Raw genomic sequence first — 17,672 nt, forward strand, 5'->3', positions numbered from 1 at the left:
TCGGCACGCCACGGGCGGGGTGGCAGGCAGACAGAGAGAATTTGTTGTCCCCTGCCACTTCCCAAAAGCAGCTTGCATGGCTCAGGCTGGTAACTGTGCTACTCACAGTCTGCCTAGAAAGAAATGGCATGGGACACTTGCAACTCATGGCTGGGACAGGACAGTGCCCCTTCCCCACCCCAGCAGTGCTGCCAGACCAGCTACAATCTCTCTGCTTCTCCAGTCTGCCCAAGCTGTAGAGATAGCTCCATGCTCACAAGCCCTAGTGTGGCTGAGTCATCTTAATTCGTATCATGGTGGGAGTCTCCCTTCAGTACTCAGACCCCTGGGGTCTTACATTCTTACAGCCACAGTTATTTTTAGTTGCTGTTTTTCTTTTCTTCTCTGGGAGACTGACTCCTCGCTCGGCCGCTGTAGCATCGCAGTGCTGGGCCTGTAACTGGGGACTCAGTTGTGGTCCTGTGGAAGGGCCTTTCCCAGCTGCAGGTGGATGAGGCCAGCTCAGAGCAGCTGGGCTGGTGTTCCCCACACCAACTCCTCTCTTCCCTGCTGCAGCCTGAGCTCTGGGGTATGAGTGTGTTCCTGCAGCAGGCCCCTGAGGCTGCTCTGCTGGCCCTTTCTGGACTGCATGGATAGCACTGACTGTAATTACCATTTTCAATTACCATTAAAAGTTACAGAATCATCTTGTATTTGGCTTTAAACACGGCATAACAAAACAAAAAGATGACAGATAAAATGTAATGTTAACAAATGCAAATTAAGTGCATGAATCTGAATTCTGGATACATACTCTTAAGTTCTTAATCTTAATGAGTATGTTGACAAGGTAAGTTTATATAGTGCAACATGTGACTAGGCAAAGGCACTTCAGATCAAGCATGGTCGGTGAGACCTCAAATGGTCATGCTTGAAATGAAGTACAAAAGGCAAGGGAACCTGGGTGGAAAGGGAGTTAAGTACGTGCAACTTTTCCTCCTGGCTTATTTTGTGGAGTTATTGCACAGTATTTTCCGTTGGCTATTAGCAGAAACAATACATACACAGCTATGTAAGAAAATACAATTGTACTGAGCATTGGAGACTTGGGACCTGTGCCTTTTAATGGGCCTAATTTGTAGGTAGTAAAAACATAGAGAGTGTGGTTGTAAGGAGAAGGAGATGGAAGATACAACTCAGTTTTAAAGACCTGATATTTAGAAACAGACATGTAGCCCAGTGGTAGGTAAAAGCAATATTTAAGAATAACAAAAAAAATATTTTTAAGAGGAATTTAAAAGTAGATACTATTGTCATTAGAGCAGCATCCAGAGAAAAAGTATTACGAAAAAAATAATTCATACTAGGAACATATCTAATTGCTGCTGCTGGCCCCATCTAGTAATACAATAACAACTTAAATATATTAAATAATTAAGAGAATACAACTTTTTAAAAATCAGAATGAATTACAAATAACCTTTTGGAACTCACTTCTACAGAATGTGCTGAATTTAAGCACTTATGCTGAGACAGTTGCAGAACCAAAGAGAACGCCCATAGTTATATTGGGCAGGACAAAACTCTTTTCTGTAGCATCATTAAACGTTTTCATTTTAGTAGTATCTTTTGCAGGAGACAAAATGCACGCTTGAAGTAACAGTAACATAACAAATTGTTAAGATTAATTTTACCCTGGTTAAGGCTAATTTTATCCAGAGCAGGCTCAATAAGATTTTTTGGTTTTCCTGTTTTAACTGGAACATGCTAAAATGAAAACATTTAAATTTTCCTTTTTATCTCTCAATTCAGGTCCCTGCAGACTGGATTAAGGGGTGTATGTGTGTGGGTTTTTTACCTGTCTTCTTCTGGTACAACCTTTCTTTACAGATGCTTCTGTGTTGCTCTCCTTGATTGAAGAAGTCAGTTTTGAGATCAGTGTTTCACATGTCAGATACTCGTTCCCTGTAATCATCTTAAAGTATAGAAGTTTATACCTTCATTAGCAAAAAAAGCCCAGTATTTTTCTACTTGTTAAAATGACTTACTTTTTCAAAAGGTGCCCTTATAACACAAAGCTGAAATAATCTACCAAATTACATTTTATAGGCGAAAAAAAGTGATAAGCACAACACATTTCATGCATGTGCCTGATCTCTGGGATATCATCCTCATAAAAATTGCACTGAAATCAGCTCCACTATTTTACTGAAATGCAGACAGAATCATAGAAAATTTAGGTTGTAAAGTACCTCTAATGGTCATCTAATCATAATTTCTACTCAAAACAGAGCTAACTTCAAAGTTAGATCCCATTGCTTTGGGCTCCATCCAAGCAAGTTTTGAGAATCTGAAAGGATAACAACTCTACAACCTGTCTGTGCAACTTGTTCCAGTACTTAACCACTTTCTCCCCAAAGTTTTGGGTTTTTTTTCTTATGCACAGTAGGAATTTTTCCTGTTGCAACTTGTGCTTTTAGTAAAATTTTAATTAAACCTGTATTTGCAAACCTTGCATGTTTGTCTAACAGCACAGTGACTTACACACACATTGTAGTCAGCACTACACAACTGATGAGGTTTGAGACTCCTTCCAGGAGCTGTTCATTAATATGGTTTCATACGAAGACAGACTGAACACTGAAAATTTCACCATGTTAACCTCACACAAATCTTGATAAACTGTTAAACTGTCTTAAAGAAAGGAAAGTAATTACCACACCTTAAAAGTCCCAAATAAAAAAAGCGTGTATCCCAGACAACACAGTAAATCATCTTCCCTTTCAGAAAAAAAAAACCCAGCAGCTGCTGAAAACATTAATTTATATGGTAGAAATTTTAGAAAACTTATTGAGAATGATGGTAGAACATGATGAAAGCCATGCTCGTTATTGCTTAACATTGTTTTAGAATATACTGAATTTGTGAGAACCAGTGAGAATGAGCTCTATTATTTACTGTACCTGTTCAAAGTTAGATTTGCAGTGATGACTGGATGTCTTAGCGATACAGTCCTTAGGATGGCATGCTGCTTTATCTTCCTCATTTTTGGCAATGCACGCTGTATCATTTAAGACAGATTCATGAATATTCAGCCCTGCTCCTTCATTTGATCTCTTTGTTTGTTGCTGGGATAAACCAGATTTTGTCAGTTCATTGCCTAATTTACAAATCTGCAAGTGTGCTTTCTTTGACTGGTGTTGTTTCTCAAGAACTTGTGTGGTATTTTGACTTGCAAACTTTTTTTCCCTTCTTGCACTGGCAGTAGGAGATGCATATGTATTCAGACTCAGATCAATGTTCGATTTCTGAAGCACTGACTCAACATTCTTAAGAAAGGAAGGAGAATTTACTTTTTTGTGATTGACTTGACTTGAATTCCCACCTGAAGCTGATTTACCAGAAAAATCAGAACTAGTCATTTGTCCACCAGACTCTGTTTTCCATCGAAACACAGGTGTACTGTGTTTTGCATATGTTTTCATGTTCATTACTTGAAATATGCTGCTATGAGTAGGACTTTTGATTGACACATTTTGAACAGGTTTGTAAACCTGAGTTACACTGGACTCACACACAGTCAGCATAGAAGATGAAACATCCATAATTTTTACTGGTGAATATCTTTCGGCATTTTCTCTTTGCTTCCCATTTGTGGTCTTCCCATTCATTTGCATCAACTTTCCTTTGAAAATTGGTATAATTTTGCTAATTTTTTTCAGGGGGAGTTCAAAAGCTGAATTTACAGGCATTCCTAAAGATTCCACAACTGGTAACTTTGGTACTCCTGGTATTTGCCTGTTATTCATTGATTTTTCTGTTGCTCCAGTGCTAACCTTTTCTGTAGCCTTACTGCTACGCGAGGAAGTCTGTGTTTCTGGCTCTTTGATCAAACGCTCCATCCAGTGGCTGTTTGCCGTACTGCATGGTGAAGAAATTCTAGGCAAAGTCTGTTTTCTTGGAGGAGCCTGCGTTAGAGATACTACACAAACCATCTCACCAGCCAGTTTCATATGCTTAGATTTTATATCCTGCAATACAACAAGACTTGCTAAATTGAATGAACTGGATTTAAAAATCTGATAGTGCCACCTAATGCATCACAATATATCTACCTAATATACATCACAATGTATAATCATGCATTTTCCCGTTTTGAATTTGAATGAACTATATTTTTAAACAATATTTTGCTGTCATTATAAACGAAGATTTGTTTTCTCCTCCTCCCCAGTTCTTTGTTTATAAACTACACTGGAATATCGTATTTCTCAGAAGGGAACACTTAAATGACAGTCATTATCTTGGTTTAGTGCTTTCCAATTGGGTAATACTTCGGCCTTTTGAGGGGGTCTGGAGAGAGTTTGACTGATGGGGCTCCTTGTCTCTTAACACTACTAAGGGCATCTATATTCTGAGCAAAGGACAGTTTGGATATCTGTAAAAACTGCAGATGACAAAGAGGAGCCATTCTAGCTTTGATCATTGAAGAGACATAAACAGGAACTGCTTTCTGAAAGAGGATTATAGTATTTTAGAATCTCTGCAATTTCTGTCACTATTCTTTGTTCAGAATTAATTACCTCATTTCTTCTTTCAGACAATACTACCACAGAAATTTCAGTCTCAGCATTTGTCACAACCTCAAATTAAAGGAGTTTTGATTGCTTGTCTCTTTTCCATCACCAGCCATGGAGTAAATATTATGGCTTGAGTGTTTTTAAATGAATAAGTCCAGAACTTTAAATTTTTCTTGTTTTTTTTTTTTTTATAAATTGTAACAATAGTATTAATAACTATAATAATATTTATTGTTATAATTATTGCTGTCATTATTAATTTGGGAAAGGTATGAGAAAGTTCTGGATATCCAACAGTAAAATAAGGTCATAAGTCCACAGAACTTTAAATTTTTCTTGTTTTTTTTTTTAAAATAAATTGTAACAATAGTATTAATAACTATAATAATATTTATTGTTATAATTATTGCTGTCATTATTAATTTGGGAAAGGTATGAGAAAGTTCTGGATATCCAACAGTAAAATAAGGTCTATTGAGCTGCAAATATTGATAGCAACTAACTAATGCTAAGTACAATTTTTTTATGTACTTGTGAACAACATAACAATGGCAAATAGCAATATAGTATTTAATTAAAAGTTACATGATTGATAGTTGTTTGTTGTGAAAAGCATGGTTTTATGCTTCTACTGTGTTCTGAACACGATAAAGACCACTTCATATCATGAACAAAGCACACACCATTAATAAGTTTATAAAAAAACCTTACACGCACCAGAGCCCTGGAGAGTTCCTGTGTAGCATAAAGGGCTTTACTTGTCATCTTTACTGGAAATCCACATAGATGTGAAAGATTACACTTCATGTCACAAATAAAAGAGTTCAACACACTTTCTGAATCTGTTCTAGGGAAATACTGCACTGGCTGACTTCGAATACAACTTAAAGGGTACCTGAATAAGTGTTCAGGGATATGTAACAAGTTTCTTTACATTTCTATAATTATGAATCATCCTTTGTTGAGGATGAACATGCCTAAAGCTTTTTGAAAAAAGTGGACAAAAGCACTTACTTTCTTAAGGAACTGAAGCTTATAAAGTAACAGGACTTCAACATGATTATACCATACTAATCCACTATAGTAAAAATTATTCGATATAGGTTATCCTTAGTCTAGTCTTTCCTAGCAGGAAAATTCTCTTTAAAACAAATATTTTTGGCCATTTGACTTACTATTGTTCAATACTAGGACAAAGAGACTTGACTAAATATTTTTTTCCAATTTGTCTAAGGAAACAATTCTCCATTGACTTCTATGAAATTATGGAAGAAGAAAATGTAGCACAATCAAAAATGGAAATTTTGATATTTGCTAGAAGCATCATAAAGAAAATGCAACAAAAATATTCTGAAAGGATACGTAAAGAACCTTTCCCCTATTGGCTTGAAGTAAACACTGAAGTATATTTTTGTCTCTTCAAGATCCTCTGGAAGGATATATCCATACTTACAAAAAACAAAACAAAACCAAACCAACCACAAATATGTATTACAAATAAAGATTCAATAGGTACAAAAAAGGTAGGGGAAAATGAAAGCTGTGTATATTGTTTCTTACCAGATTCTTCCAGTGCATCTGAAACTCTTTATATGAATGGAAAGGAGATTCTGGAGGAATTATGTGGCTGATGTTTATGACCTGACCCATTTTCATGCTGTGCACAGGTAAAGAAAGGATGCTTAAAAAGGGTGTCATAAAAGTCAGCTGAAAATATACTGGACTTCTGGGAAAAAAAAGGTAAATCTAATTTTTGGCATTGAAAGGGTTTATGGATTATTTTTATGTTTTGAGGACTAATACCTTTAGCTCATAAGTTTATGACAGAACAATAGCAATATTTGCTGAAGTATGGAAAAGAACTTGGCATCAACAAGTCTAATTTCTCTTGTCTGTAATACTCACTACCAGTGAATGTAGAACAAAAGCAAATATATCATTACTTCTCATATTTTTATGATGAAAATCATAAGTGAAAATAGGGATGCTTTATGGCAAAGGTGGAAATATGTTTTTTCTTTAAATTGACACTTTCTGCTAAAATTATGTTTGAGAAAAATTAATGCTTTTGTATATCACAGAAGTAGCAGAGAGATGACTAAAACTGAAACAATATTTAAATGTGTAATTTATGATTCACTGATCAATTTTTCTCGTTTTCCATAACATTGAGAACATAAAAGTAAAAAAGAAAGATTTCTGAATGTAAGACTGTAAACCAGAAGTGTTCTTAACACGAGTATCAAATTTGCAATTTGTATGGCTAACATTCCAGGAAATGTTTGTTTCTGCTGAAATGTAAACAGACTCCTACCTTGGCAAAACATAGCACCAGTTACTTAATATGGAATTTTGGTGAATAACTGTATTTTCATTGCTGTTAAACAGCTTTAAGGTGTTTGCTGAAATATCAAAATCTCCCAGCTTAAAACAGAAAAAAAAAATTATTTGCAAATATTTCTACAGCAGTACAAAATTAAAATTTTAAAAAATAATTTTCTATCATAATACACTGAAGCTTATACATTATTATTCTTTTATCAGCTCTCACAGACTGCTTATTTCAGAAGATATTCCCATTATCAAATTGCACACTATCTTACGTTAGAGCCAACACTTCCAAGAGTTATGCAAGTACAAGGTTTAAAGGTCATTTAAATCAGTGATATTTAAACTTTATTTGAAGTGTTTTAATAAGTGAGAGTAGAGAAGGAATTTCTCAAACTAGTAACTGTCTCAATTCCGTGCACGTGTTTTAAAATTCAAAACAGAAACCCAGTCAATCTAGTAACTGTGTATGCCACCTTGCCTAATCAAGTGCAAAGATCCAAGCAATAGAACTAATGGGGACATACAGTTTCACCCTGTGAGAAGTCAAAAAACACCACACATGAAAATATTTGGCTGTAGGAATCAATCAAACACTGAAATTTGAGAAACTTTCTCTCTATATATGTTCTATTGGGGTTTGCATTTATTCACTCACAAGAAAATCTCTTTTAGAAAATTTCTCTTTTAGAAAAGTGTTAAAACCATCAAAGTGATGATGAAGCCACATCATGACCGCTTCCATCATTGTTTTGTGTCATTTTGGAACTGGATTCTTAAAGATAGCTTTAATGTTTGTGTGGTCCAACTAAGTCACAGAAGAAATCCTATTCTTCTATTCTAAGAAAGAAGAGTTTGGATCAGAAATACTTATTCTGGAAGAAACCAGCAAGCCTGAGAAATATGCCCCTGTATGTATGGACATATTCAACAAAGGTGACATGGCTGTCAGAAAGGATGGTAACTTTTCAGCCTCAGACATGACTTCTTAAACAATTTATTAATTATGTTTACATGCAGCATAATTCAGGCTGCTCCTGTATTTCGGAAGCTGCATAGAAAAGGAAGCAGATTCCAGAATAATTATACACAGGGACTTTAAACATAGTGCTAACAACTTACGTGTAGCTTCACTTGTTGAGATGTTACTCAAAACTGTCTTACACAGAGACAGTGAATGCCTTCTAGAAAACACTGCTAGAAAGAAGTCTAGAATCATAAAGACACTTCACTACTATATTCTGTTAGCATTTTTGAAAGGTCTCTTAATCAGTCTAGAATCTTAATTTTACAATGCTTACTAGAATGCATCAATATAGATGTAACATGGATGCTATGCACTTAAGAGCAGATGCAGATAGTCAATAAATATGTTTACATTCCATACAATCAGAAATAAGCACTTCTATCCTCATCGCACTAATTGCAAGTCACCTAACAGAACAGATGATAAAGATTAGTAAGACAAATACGGTCACAGAAAATATAACTGTTTTATACCTCAGGGGGTGGCAACCGAATTGAGCAAGCCTCCACACTGATGCAAAGCTGTCTCTCTGATACACTGAGGTCCATAACTAAAATAAAAACAAAGCACAAAGCCCTGTTTTGAAACACAGTTCACCTGTTAGATGGAAAGTTAATCCAAATGTTTATTTAGAGTAATTGTTAGTCAATAATGCTGTGTTGGAAAATCAAAAGCCTAGACTTCCTCAGCATAGAAATTAAAATTAATTTCATTTTAACTATGAAAAATTAAAATAATAATGAATTACCATCCATACAGTACACCTCCTTAGGAACTCATGGCTGTCCGTGAAGCTGGATGTTTGACAGTCATATCCTTAATACACAAACACCCATTTTCAAAGCAAATGTTATAAATTTTATAACCATTGCCCATACTGAGTCATCTAGCCCAGTATTATGCATCCAGAAGTGGCCAATAGGAAAGTGAGTGTGAGCAAGGCAAGCATTTATTGTCACAAGTGCAGACCATCCACCCAGCTCTGAGCAAGCTCTAGCACAAGAACTGAATGTACTATGATCCTCAAGATATTTCCCTGTTACAAATTCAGGCTTCAATATCCCCAAATGTAATCTTTAGCTTTTATACTGGAATAAAAATACTACTTTGTAATTTTTGCAATAGCTAAGCAGCCTGCTTTGTGACTTAACTTTTGTGAACAGCAACCATAGTACATACAGGACATTCACTTTAGCTCATTTTCCTATCTGTTATGGAACTTTCACATCACTTGCAAGACTCATAATTTGAGGCAAGTGCATTTAGTAGTAATAATCATAACTTTTAAATTGTAAACTTCAATCTATGGCTGTAGATTAATAGTAGAAAAATTGCCCTTTTTGCGAGCACCGTGGCACCATCTGCCATTGAGTGTATTTTGACTGAGGTTATTTCAGAATGAAAACAAAAAGACATTTTGTTGGTAATACCAGGATCATGGCAGTATGAAAGCACATAACTACACCTTGCTCTCACAAGTTTACCATGAACAGAATATTGTACTTACCAACAGCATTTTGCCTTCCTGAATGAGACAAAAAATCTTTTCCTTAATAAATAAAATAGATAGACATTATTTTCTAAACCATACGCCTAATGTCTTTATGCAAAAAAAAGGAGAAATCACACAGTTAGTCTGTGTGTGTCATGAATGCTGAAAGCTTTGTTTCTTTTAAGGAGAGAAAACCCCCTCTCTATCAATTAACTTTTCATCAATTCATTAACACTTTTCACCCATTCATTAACATCTTATATAAAAAAGATATATGACAGTATATTAGTGGATATCAATTTATACACCGTTTTTTCCTCCCAGTAAGGAATTTATACATAAACTATTTTTAATTGACTAACAGGTAGTAAATATCTCAGGTTGAAAAGCAAATCTGTATAGTATCACTACATGTTTTACCATTTATCATCAGTTTTGCCCAGCTTTAGCAACATAGATAATTAGACAAGCTGCATGTACCAGGGTGACATTGCTGTTAGTCAATGTCATTTACAGAAATCAGTTTTATATCAGCTACCATCTAGCCCTCTACTTCCAGCTGCTATTCCTGAATAAGTTGATTTCATTCAGAGAGCTGTATATTTTGAAGATATGGAAAACAAGATAGTTTTAATATTGTGGCTGGAAGTAAGACAACATATACACTTTTCTCAATATGTATTTGGAATGATCTATACAATTGCTCAGCTTAGGAGGAGCGTACCACAGTATCTGAAACACATCTGTTTTTCCATACTTTGGTAATTCATGTTTATCCTACACAGGAGTTAGAGAGATGTCAGGCAAAGGAACTACCATCCGAAAAGACAGAGCTTGGTAGAAGGAGGTGGTCTGACAGAAAAACCTTTCTGTATTAGAAAAGCATGCAAACCACATGCACAAGTGCTACTGATAAAAGCATGAACCTGAAAAACAAGCCCAATTTTTAGAAGACATTTACTGTACAACAATATTTGGTTTGGAAATTATTAATCCTGTATGTTGCATTCAATTGAAATAATTATCTGATCTATTACAAAGATTAGGAGGAAGATGAAAAGGGAATATGTTATACATTCAGATTGTTAACTTGAGTCATTGAAAGATAAAGAAACTATAAAAATGCAATCAAAGAAAAAATTGTAGGATAAATGAATGAAATAATTGAATATAATGAATGAAATAACAATGGAAATGAAATTATTATGGAAGTTAAATTATGGCAAATTAATGCAACAATAAAGAACTGAAAACTAAATGCTTGATCCCTGACCCAGGTGATTCAAATACCTTGCACCAAGAGATGACCAGCCTTGTTCCATCTGGGTGCAAGTCTGGCTGTAAGCGTGTAGGAGAGACAGGTTTGGAGAATGGCTGGACTAACGGTTTGTGGTGCTTCCAGCTAATAACACCAGTGAGGAAAAAAAAAAACAAACCAACATTATCAAAATTTAACAGATTTTTTTAAAGGCTTCAGTCAAAATTTAATAAAAGATACTGCTACTGCATCTTGAATCCAAATCCTAGTATATGTGTGTAACACATCTATACTTTTCATCTACAAGAAGACGTTAGCACATTATTTGATGTAGGCATTTAGATTTCATGCATCATCAAAGTGAGGTGCTCTACAATTCATTTAATGTTTTCACAAGGCTGATAACAGACTTGGGGAAAAGATTAATTGAAGTGTATGGAGTGCTCTACTAGATATGCATCTCATTCCAGACAATAGGCACAACATGCAAAATTTACGTGTATTAACTCTGCTGTCAAACTCAAGACCAGAGACATTTTCTTGCAATCACAAGAACAACACATAAATGTAGCTTTGTTCAGCCAGCATTACTGCTTGCCTGACTACTTGCCTGTCCTGCATAGCTTTCTATTGACAGTTAGCATTAGTCAAGAAAAATAAACTAATCACAATGGGTTAAAAAGAGTTAAATAATACACCTCCGAGAGGATGTTTCTAATGAGATCCTGCAAGGGTCTGCTTGCAGCTCATGGTTATTAAATATACTTCATACTACTAATCTGCAGGTGTTGGAAAACCTAACAACGACAGGTCAGTTACACGTATCAACATAAAGCACTTTTGTAAATTAAGCATGTTTGAGCAGTGTATGTCTTACTAATCCAGCTATGCAGCTACACTTCCTGGAACAAAGAAAAATGCACCAAACTGCCTGTGCAAATGAACCACAAGAGCTACTGACTTTGTTTACAATCAGTCTTTTGACTCAGCAATTTTAGTGCGTCCACACATACATTCATAAAACCCACAAACACTGCGTACTAGAAGATAGTAAAGCATATGCATAATGATCAAAAAATATATCAGCTGTTAGGCTCATGGGTTCCATTTCTCCTCTATGTTTTTGTTTTGTTACCGAGACTGTCATACCCAGGTCGGGTAGACCCAAAACGTGAATGGGGAGATAGTTCAGATGCCTGAACACCCCCACCCATGTAACCCATAGGGCACAGGCAGAAGGGGTGACACCAGCAGGGAGCTTCGGGTCTGTGGCCCGAAGGGCAGGTCTGTCGTTGCCTTGAGGTCAAACCCCAACACCCCTGAACAGGATCAGGATCCCACTACAGCAGACAAATCTAGTGAAATCGCTCAGAACTTCTTAAAAGTTTTGACTCTGACAAAGTATACTTACTACACCCAGATTCGTGAAAGACATTTGTCTATGGCACAGACTTTCTTACCCTGAAACTTGGCTTCTGCAGTGCAAATTGCATGCCCTATGAAAAATACTTGTCTCTGGCAGGAACAATTACAGACAAGTGTAACAATCTTAAGAACTGTGACATCTTTCAGCACTTACAGTAGCGCCTTGTTTCTCTATGTAGGCTTGACATATTCCTGATCTGTAAAATGGTATCTAAAAATTAAAAAAAAAAAAATAAATAAAGTGTCTGAAATTAATTTAGCAATTAGAAATTTAGCAAATCATAAATTAAATCCTGGTCCACCAGTGACTTTGCCTAAGAAAAACATGCTAAGGAATAGTTAAAGCAAAGACTATATCCTGTATTTTAAAGGAGAATGATAACTAAAATTAGTTCAGGCATTGGTCATAGTGTAATCTGATTTCCAGCTGAAGATACATTAACAAGCAAGCAAAAGACTGCCCAAAACATAATCGCAGAACTCTGCTCCTGCTGCCCTCATTGTGAATTGGGTGGCATCTTACCAATTGAGTCCATTCTGTTCCACAAAAGTTTCACCATCTGAAAAGGCCATTTCATCAAAAGAGTAGAAGACATAAGCGGTCAAAAACCACAAAACACTTCTTGGAGAAAGATGCGTGTATGTGTGATGGATACATTTGACTCCTAGCTGTACTTTGGTTCAGGCTGACCAAGAAGCAACAGGCCTCATGTCCTTGGGGTGAACTTGCGAGCTGCAAAGCCCCTGGCTCATGTACAAGAGAGTAAAAATGTCTTGAAAAATATTTTGAAAGGTGGTTTTGAAACCAAAAAGTACAAAGTAACCAAAGTAGAGCTAAACCGAAGACATCTGTCTTGTCTATACTATTGACAAGCAGCCAACTACTTAACCCTATAAATACCGAAACTGGGATGGGCCCAGTTTGAGCTCTCCCTGAATGGCAGCTGGCCTGCATGCCAGGTGACTCTCCCCTTGAGCAGGGACGCCTCTCAAGGCTAGCAATTCCTTACCTTAGTGAAAGATTCTTCCTTATCCAAGGCAGAGAGATTCCTTACTCACGAAAGATCCTCAGTAAGTGACTGAGAGCATGCTGAATTATACTATGAAGCATTATTAATCCATGTTGCTACTCATATACTATAAACATTGTATGGATAATTCCATTCAACAAGAATCGTTGACCAAGTCTGAGACTAAGACTGGATCCAGCTGCACCTAGGCTCCAAAAAGGAGTTTAGAGAGCAAGGGGGTCCACTCTGAACCCGGTGACTCAACAAGAGGGTCCTCTTTAGTATTCATCCCTCCGGTCTTTGTAAGAGTCATTCTAACTCAATTTTCCTTTGTATGTTTCTTCCATGTAGTAATTAATAAGATGAACCTTGCCATTGCACTTACTGAACTCTGACAAATTATTATTTTACCTCAAGAATAAATATTGCTGCTTCTTTCTTTTGAGTGAGGTGCATTCTGCTCATCTGGAACAATACGTAACTACACATACTTATTTACACAGTGATACTGACCGCCATTACAACTGAAATTTGATTTAGTGTTCCAATAACAGGTGCAGAAAGGATGTCTTGATGCAGGAACAATAACTGTCTATAAAAAAAAGTGAAAAAAATCCAAAAATAATATTCCGTACTTGATTTTCTCAGCTTAAATTTATTTTCCTTGCATTCTGGAAATATTATATATTCAATTTTTAATCTGTTTCCAGTGGTTCAGTATAATATATTCAACTAGTCCAAGTTACTTGCTCTTAATCCACCCACGGTGGTCTAAGACAAAGACTACAGGCCTTTGGCACATGAACAGAACTCTCCAAAAGCCTTCCTTTTGGCAGAATTTCTCATTTCTTCCCTTTCCTATTAAAGGGAATGACATAATTCTTGGTGAACACTAAGAAGCATACACATGCTTTCCAAGTATTCTTTTCACTCAGTCTCAACCTACATAAAGCAATACAATAGCTCTAATGATGTACCTAAAGCATTCCAACTTTGCAAGTGAACACAGATTAATTTTAACTATTTATTAATTTGAAGTGGGTGGCCTTGTTATTTTTAGCTGATGACATTTAAAACATAATAGAAATGTGGTTTTTTTCCTCAATAGCCAGCAAGTTCCCCACCAACCTCCTCCCCCATTTTGAACAATTTTATACTGTTTGCTGTTGATAAGAACTTTGCTGATTTTATTACAGTTAATTCTAGTACTACTAATAAAATCTTTGCATAACAACCACCAACAGCTTCTAAAAGTAATATCCTTGACATTCTTTACCTGCAAGTCTTTATCTGTGTACTCCTTGCCTCAGTTTCTGGTATCTGAGAACTCAGTGTTACTGTAGTGGCACAGAGTTTTTGTAGCTCTGGCAGACTGACAAAGAACAGAGACTGGTGCCTGGTGTCATTCATGTTATATTGTTGATTGCCCCAAAGCAGCACCTTAAAAGAAAAAAAATTAATTCATTTTTATAAGGCAGATATTTGTTTACAGAACTTTATACGGTATCAGGTAAAAGAATAATCAATTATCTTCTGATTAAGATTAAGTAGGCAATATAACATTAATTCGGTCAACTAAACCAGACAGCTCAATATACTTTTGCTATAAATAATGCACTATACTTGAAAAAAATAATTATTTACAAGAGCCAAAATATTCAAAGTAAAGACAATGACAAAAGCATCTTTCCACCTTCTCAGTGTGCACTGGGGCTGGAATCTATCTGGGATCCAAGAGCTGAGGAATCCCTCTGCGATGTTGGTCTCCTCCTGTCTGGCAAGAAAGCTTAATTTCCAGGAGCTCAACAGCAAACTCCTCAGTAAGTCATACAAAGACCATGGCCAGCCTGTTGGGGAGAATAAAAACCACAGAAACACACTGGAAATCTTTTCCTTTTTCTCCACACTAGGCTCCTTTCCTAGTGGTACAGGGAATTTGTGTGCTCCCTGCTTAAATCCATCTCTTTTCTCAAGTGGCAGTATTTTAAGCTATGCAGAACTGAGTACAGTCTTACACTATACCAAAAGCTGTACTAATCCAGAATCGCAGTTACATGACTAATAATGAGCACAGACAATTTGTTCTCCCATTCTTGCTCTCAGAGGAGAAATGTATGAAGAACAGCATTTTGTCTTGGTGAGAATTTTTAATAGCTACACTTCTACATACTTATCAAAAGATGAAGAAAACAGCTGGTATTTGGAATGGAACGTGATTAGACATACAGTGGTTCTGCCAAAGCTGTCTCTCACATCCTAAACTTGTAATAGAAATTATTTACTATATTTCGTGTTCAAGAGTATGAAGCAGTTTTGGGCTCAGGCCACAATCATTATCTTGAAGTGCTCTTGACCTGGTATTTCTTGTGAAGTTAGAATACAGAGTACATGTATGTTCACTGCCATAACACTGAGTAGAGGTGCTGCAACTCCATCATTTTTGGAACTTCCTAAAATGCACCAGAAAGAGGAACTGAAAGAACCAGAATTTCAGACTAAGGATGTGATCCTTTGATGCAATAATAACAAATTTCATGTGAGCGGGAGTCATATGAATTTATGGCTGTTATCTGGCCTGTTGAATGCTCCTATATATTGCAGCACAGGCCAAGCTCAGTGTAAAGGAATTAGAATATTTATGACAAAAAACAGCATCTAACATTTCATTATTTAAAGAAAATACACCTTTTACACCTTTCTCAACCAAAGTGCTTCAAAGAAAAACAGGCAAGTAGAAAGTCTGCTTGTAATAGTTCTCCCCCTGCCCAACCCTACAACCCTTTTTGGTAATGGTCTTACCAGTGCTGTGAAGATAGCAATAAATATTTTGTTTCCAAATTTTAAGAAATCACCAGGTATTCACCTGAAAAGCAATTTTGCAAATAGTCATCCAAAAATGATGAACTGAAAACATTTTTGAGCAACAATGTCAAGGATAACTTTGTTTTTCTGATTTTGCTTTGCCTCGCTTACAGTGTAACACATTAAAAAGATTGACCTCAGTCATATCCTAGAAAAATCACAAGATCAGTGTTTTATAACTAATTTTTAAAGAAAATAATGTTTCCTTGCTTCTTAAAGGAAAACACACTTCAAGTTTTTCTAGTGATTGTGAAAAGTGATTTTTTTAAAATGCCAGCAAAGACTATCAATCACTTAATCAGAGAATTCCAAAAGCTACAGCTTAAGGGAAAGGACCATTTTAAACAAATGAGAAAAAAATCTTGTCCGTTTGCAAACACAGAAAAAAAAAGGTTGCGTCCTCAGCTTTCATAATGTTTAAAAGAATCCTAAACGGCCAGCTGGGGATTTTTGTGGCAGAGATGTGTAAAACACACGCTGCAACGCTCCAATGATTGGCTTGCTGTTTGACGCCAACTCCCCTGGGGGGAACCACTCGCTGTATTCAGCCTAAGTTAAATCTTCCCAGTCATCTTAAAAGGTAATGGGACAGAGTGCTTGCAAATGGCTTCTCCCTTCAGGGCAGCAGATAAGGAGAGAGTACCAGTTAACATAGAACTACCAGTTATAAATCATAGGAAATAAAACCAACTGCCTCCTATACAAGTAGGAGAACTTAACGTGTGTGGGAGAAATTAGATGTTGATAATCACAACACACGAACTTGAAACCACCGCAGAGCTCTTGCTACGATGAACAGGACATCAGTCAGAGAATGGCTATTGCTGGGTTTCTGTCAGAACAGACAGGTAAATCACAGAGCTTGGTGGTGGTATTTACTATTATCAGTAATGACCTTATTAAAGCTGAGGACGACACCAAGCTGTGAGGGACAGTAGTTACTCTTCCTCTCAGGCTGTAGTGAACTGGAGATGGGACCTGAAGATTGTGGTAGCATTTGACAGGGAAGTATGAAGCCGTCCTGCACACTGACAACCAACTGCAAATGCACAGGGTACAAAACAACTGCCTAAGCACCCACCTCAAGGAAAGGGGTCTCAACAGGTCACATTGGGTAAATTCCATGACGCTAAAGTTATGCTGTAAACAAACCCCACAAAAAAAACAACCAAACAACGGCCTGTAATCATGCTGGAACATGTACATACAGCTATTGCATACATGTGTATTTAATATATGTATTTTTATATCTATTACGTGAGGCACCCAGGTAGCATACAGGCATCGCCCAGCACTGGTAGTGCAGCAAGGGCACTGCCATGAAGGGGTGGGGGGCACCCCCCCCCGCCCCCCTTCTGGCCCAAGCAGCAAACAAAGCCATCGGATACATCTGAGGCCAGAACTTAGGAACCAGGTTTTAAAGAAACCTGAAGGAAAACACGGTGGCAGACGGGGAAGAGGGAATCGCCAAGGGGAAGGCGCTGCTCCCCGTGCCCTCAGCCTTCTGGCCCAAGCAGCAAACAAAGCCATCGGATACATCTGAGGCCAGAACTTAGGAACCAGGTTTTAAAGAAACCTGAAGGAAAACACGGTGGCAGACGGGGAAGAGGGAATCGCCAAGGGGAAGGCGCTGCTCCCCGTGCCCTCAGCCCATCGGCAGCAAGGCCGGCCGGGCGAGGGGGTGTCACAGGGAAGCCTCGGCTCACCGCCG

At 37.0% G+C, this 17,672-nt stretch overlaps 1 protein-coding gene across 1 annotated transcript in view; it reads right to left on the minus strand.

Moving 5' to 3' along the window:
- Window positions 1–14,536, minus strand: part of CUNH18orf63 (chromosome unknown C18orf63 homolog) — a 21,412-nt gene extending 6,876 nt beyond the window's left edge. Inside the window, exons 1-12 of the mRNA XM_035896947.1 lie at window positions 14,376–14,536; window positions 13,613–13,691; window positions 12,244–12,300; window positions 10,697–10,808; window positions 9,422–9,463; window positions 8,388–8,464; window positions 6,874–6,983; window positions 6,120–6,216; window positions 5,922–6,007; window positions 5,277–5,454; window positions 2,943–4,010; window positions 1,838–1,954 (exon numbers count right to left, since the gene is read on the minus strand). Of these exons, the coding sequence (XP_035752840.1) occupies window positions 1,838–1,954; window positions 2,943–4,010; window positions 5,277–5,454; window positions 5,922–6,007; window positions 6,120–6,216; window positions 6,874–6,983; window positions 8,388–8,464; window positions 9,422–9,463; window positions 10,697–10,808; window positions 12,244–12,300; window positions 13,613–13,691; window positions 14,376–14,509 (2,157 nt within the window). The 5' untranslated portion in view covers window positions 14,510–14,536. The remainder of the gene's footprint in view (window positions 1–1,837; window positions 1,955–2,942; window positions 4,011–5,276; window positions 5,455–5,921; window positions 6,008–6,119; window positions 6,217–6,873; window positions 6,984–8,387; window positions 8,465–9,421; window positions 9,464–10,696; window positions 10,809–12,243; window positions 12,301–13,612; window positions 13,692–14,375) is intronic.
- Window positions 14,537–17,672: the final 3,136 nt, after the last annotated feature.

This window comes from Egretta garzetta, unplaced genomic scaffold (assembly GCF_000687185.1).
Source record: "Egretta garzetta isolate BGI_Z169 unplaced genomic scaffold, ASM68718v1 scaffold126, whole genome shotgun sequence".
In the NCBI taxonomy this organism is placed as follows: domain Eukaryota; kingdom Metazoa; phylum Chordata; class Aves; order Pelecaniformes; family Ardeidae; genus Egretta; species Egretta garzetta.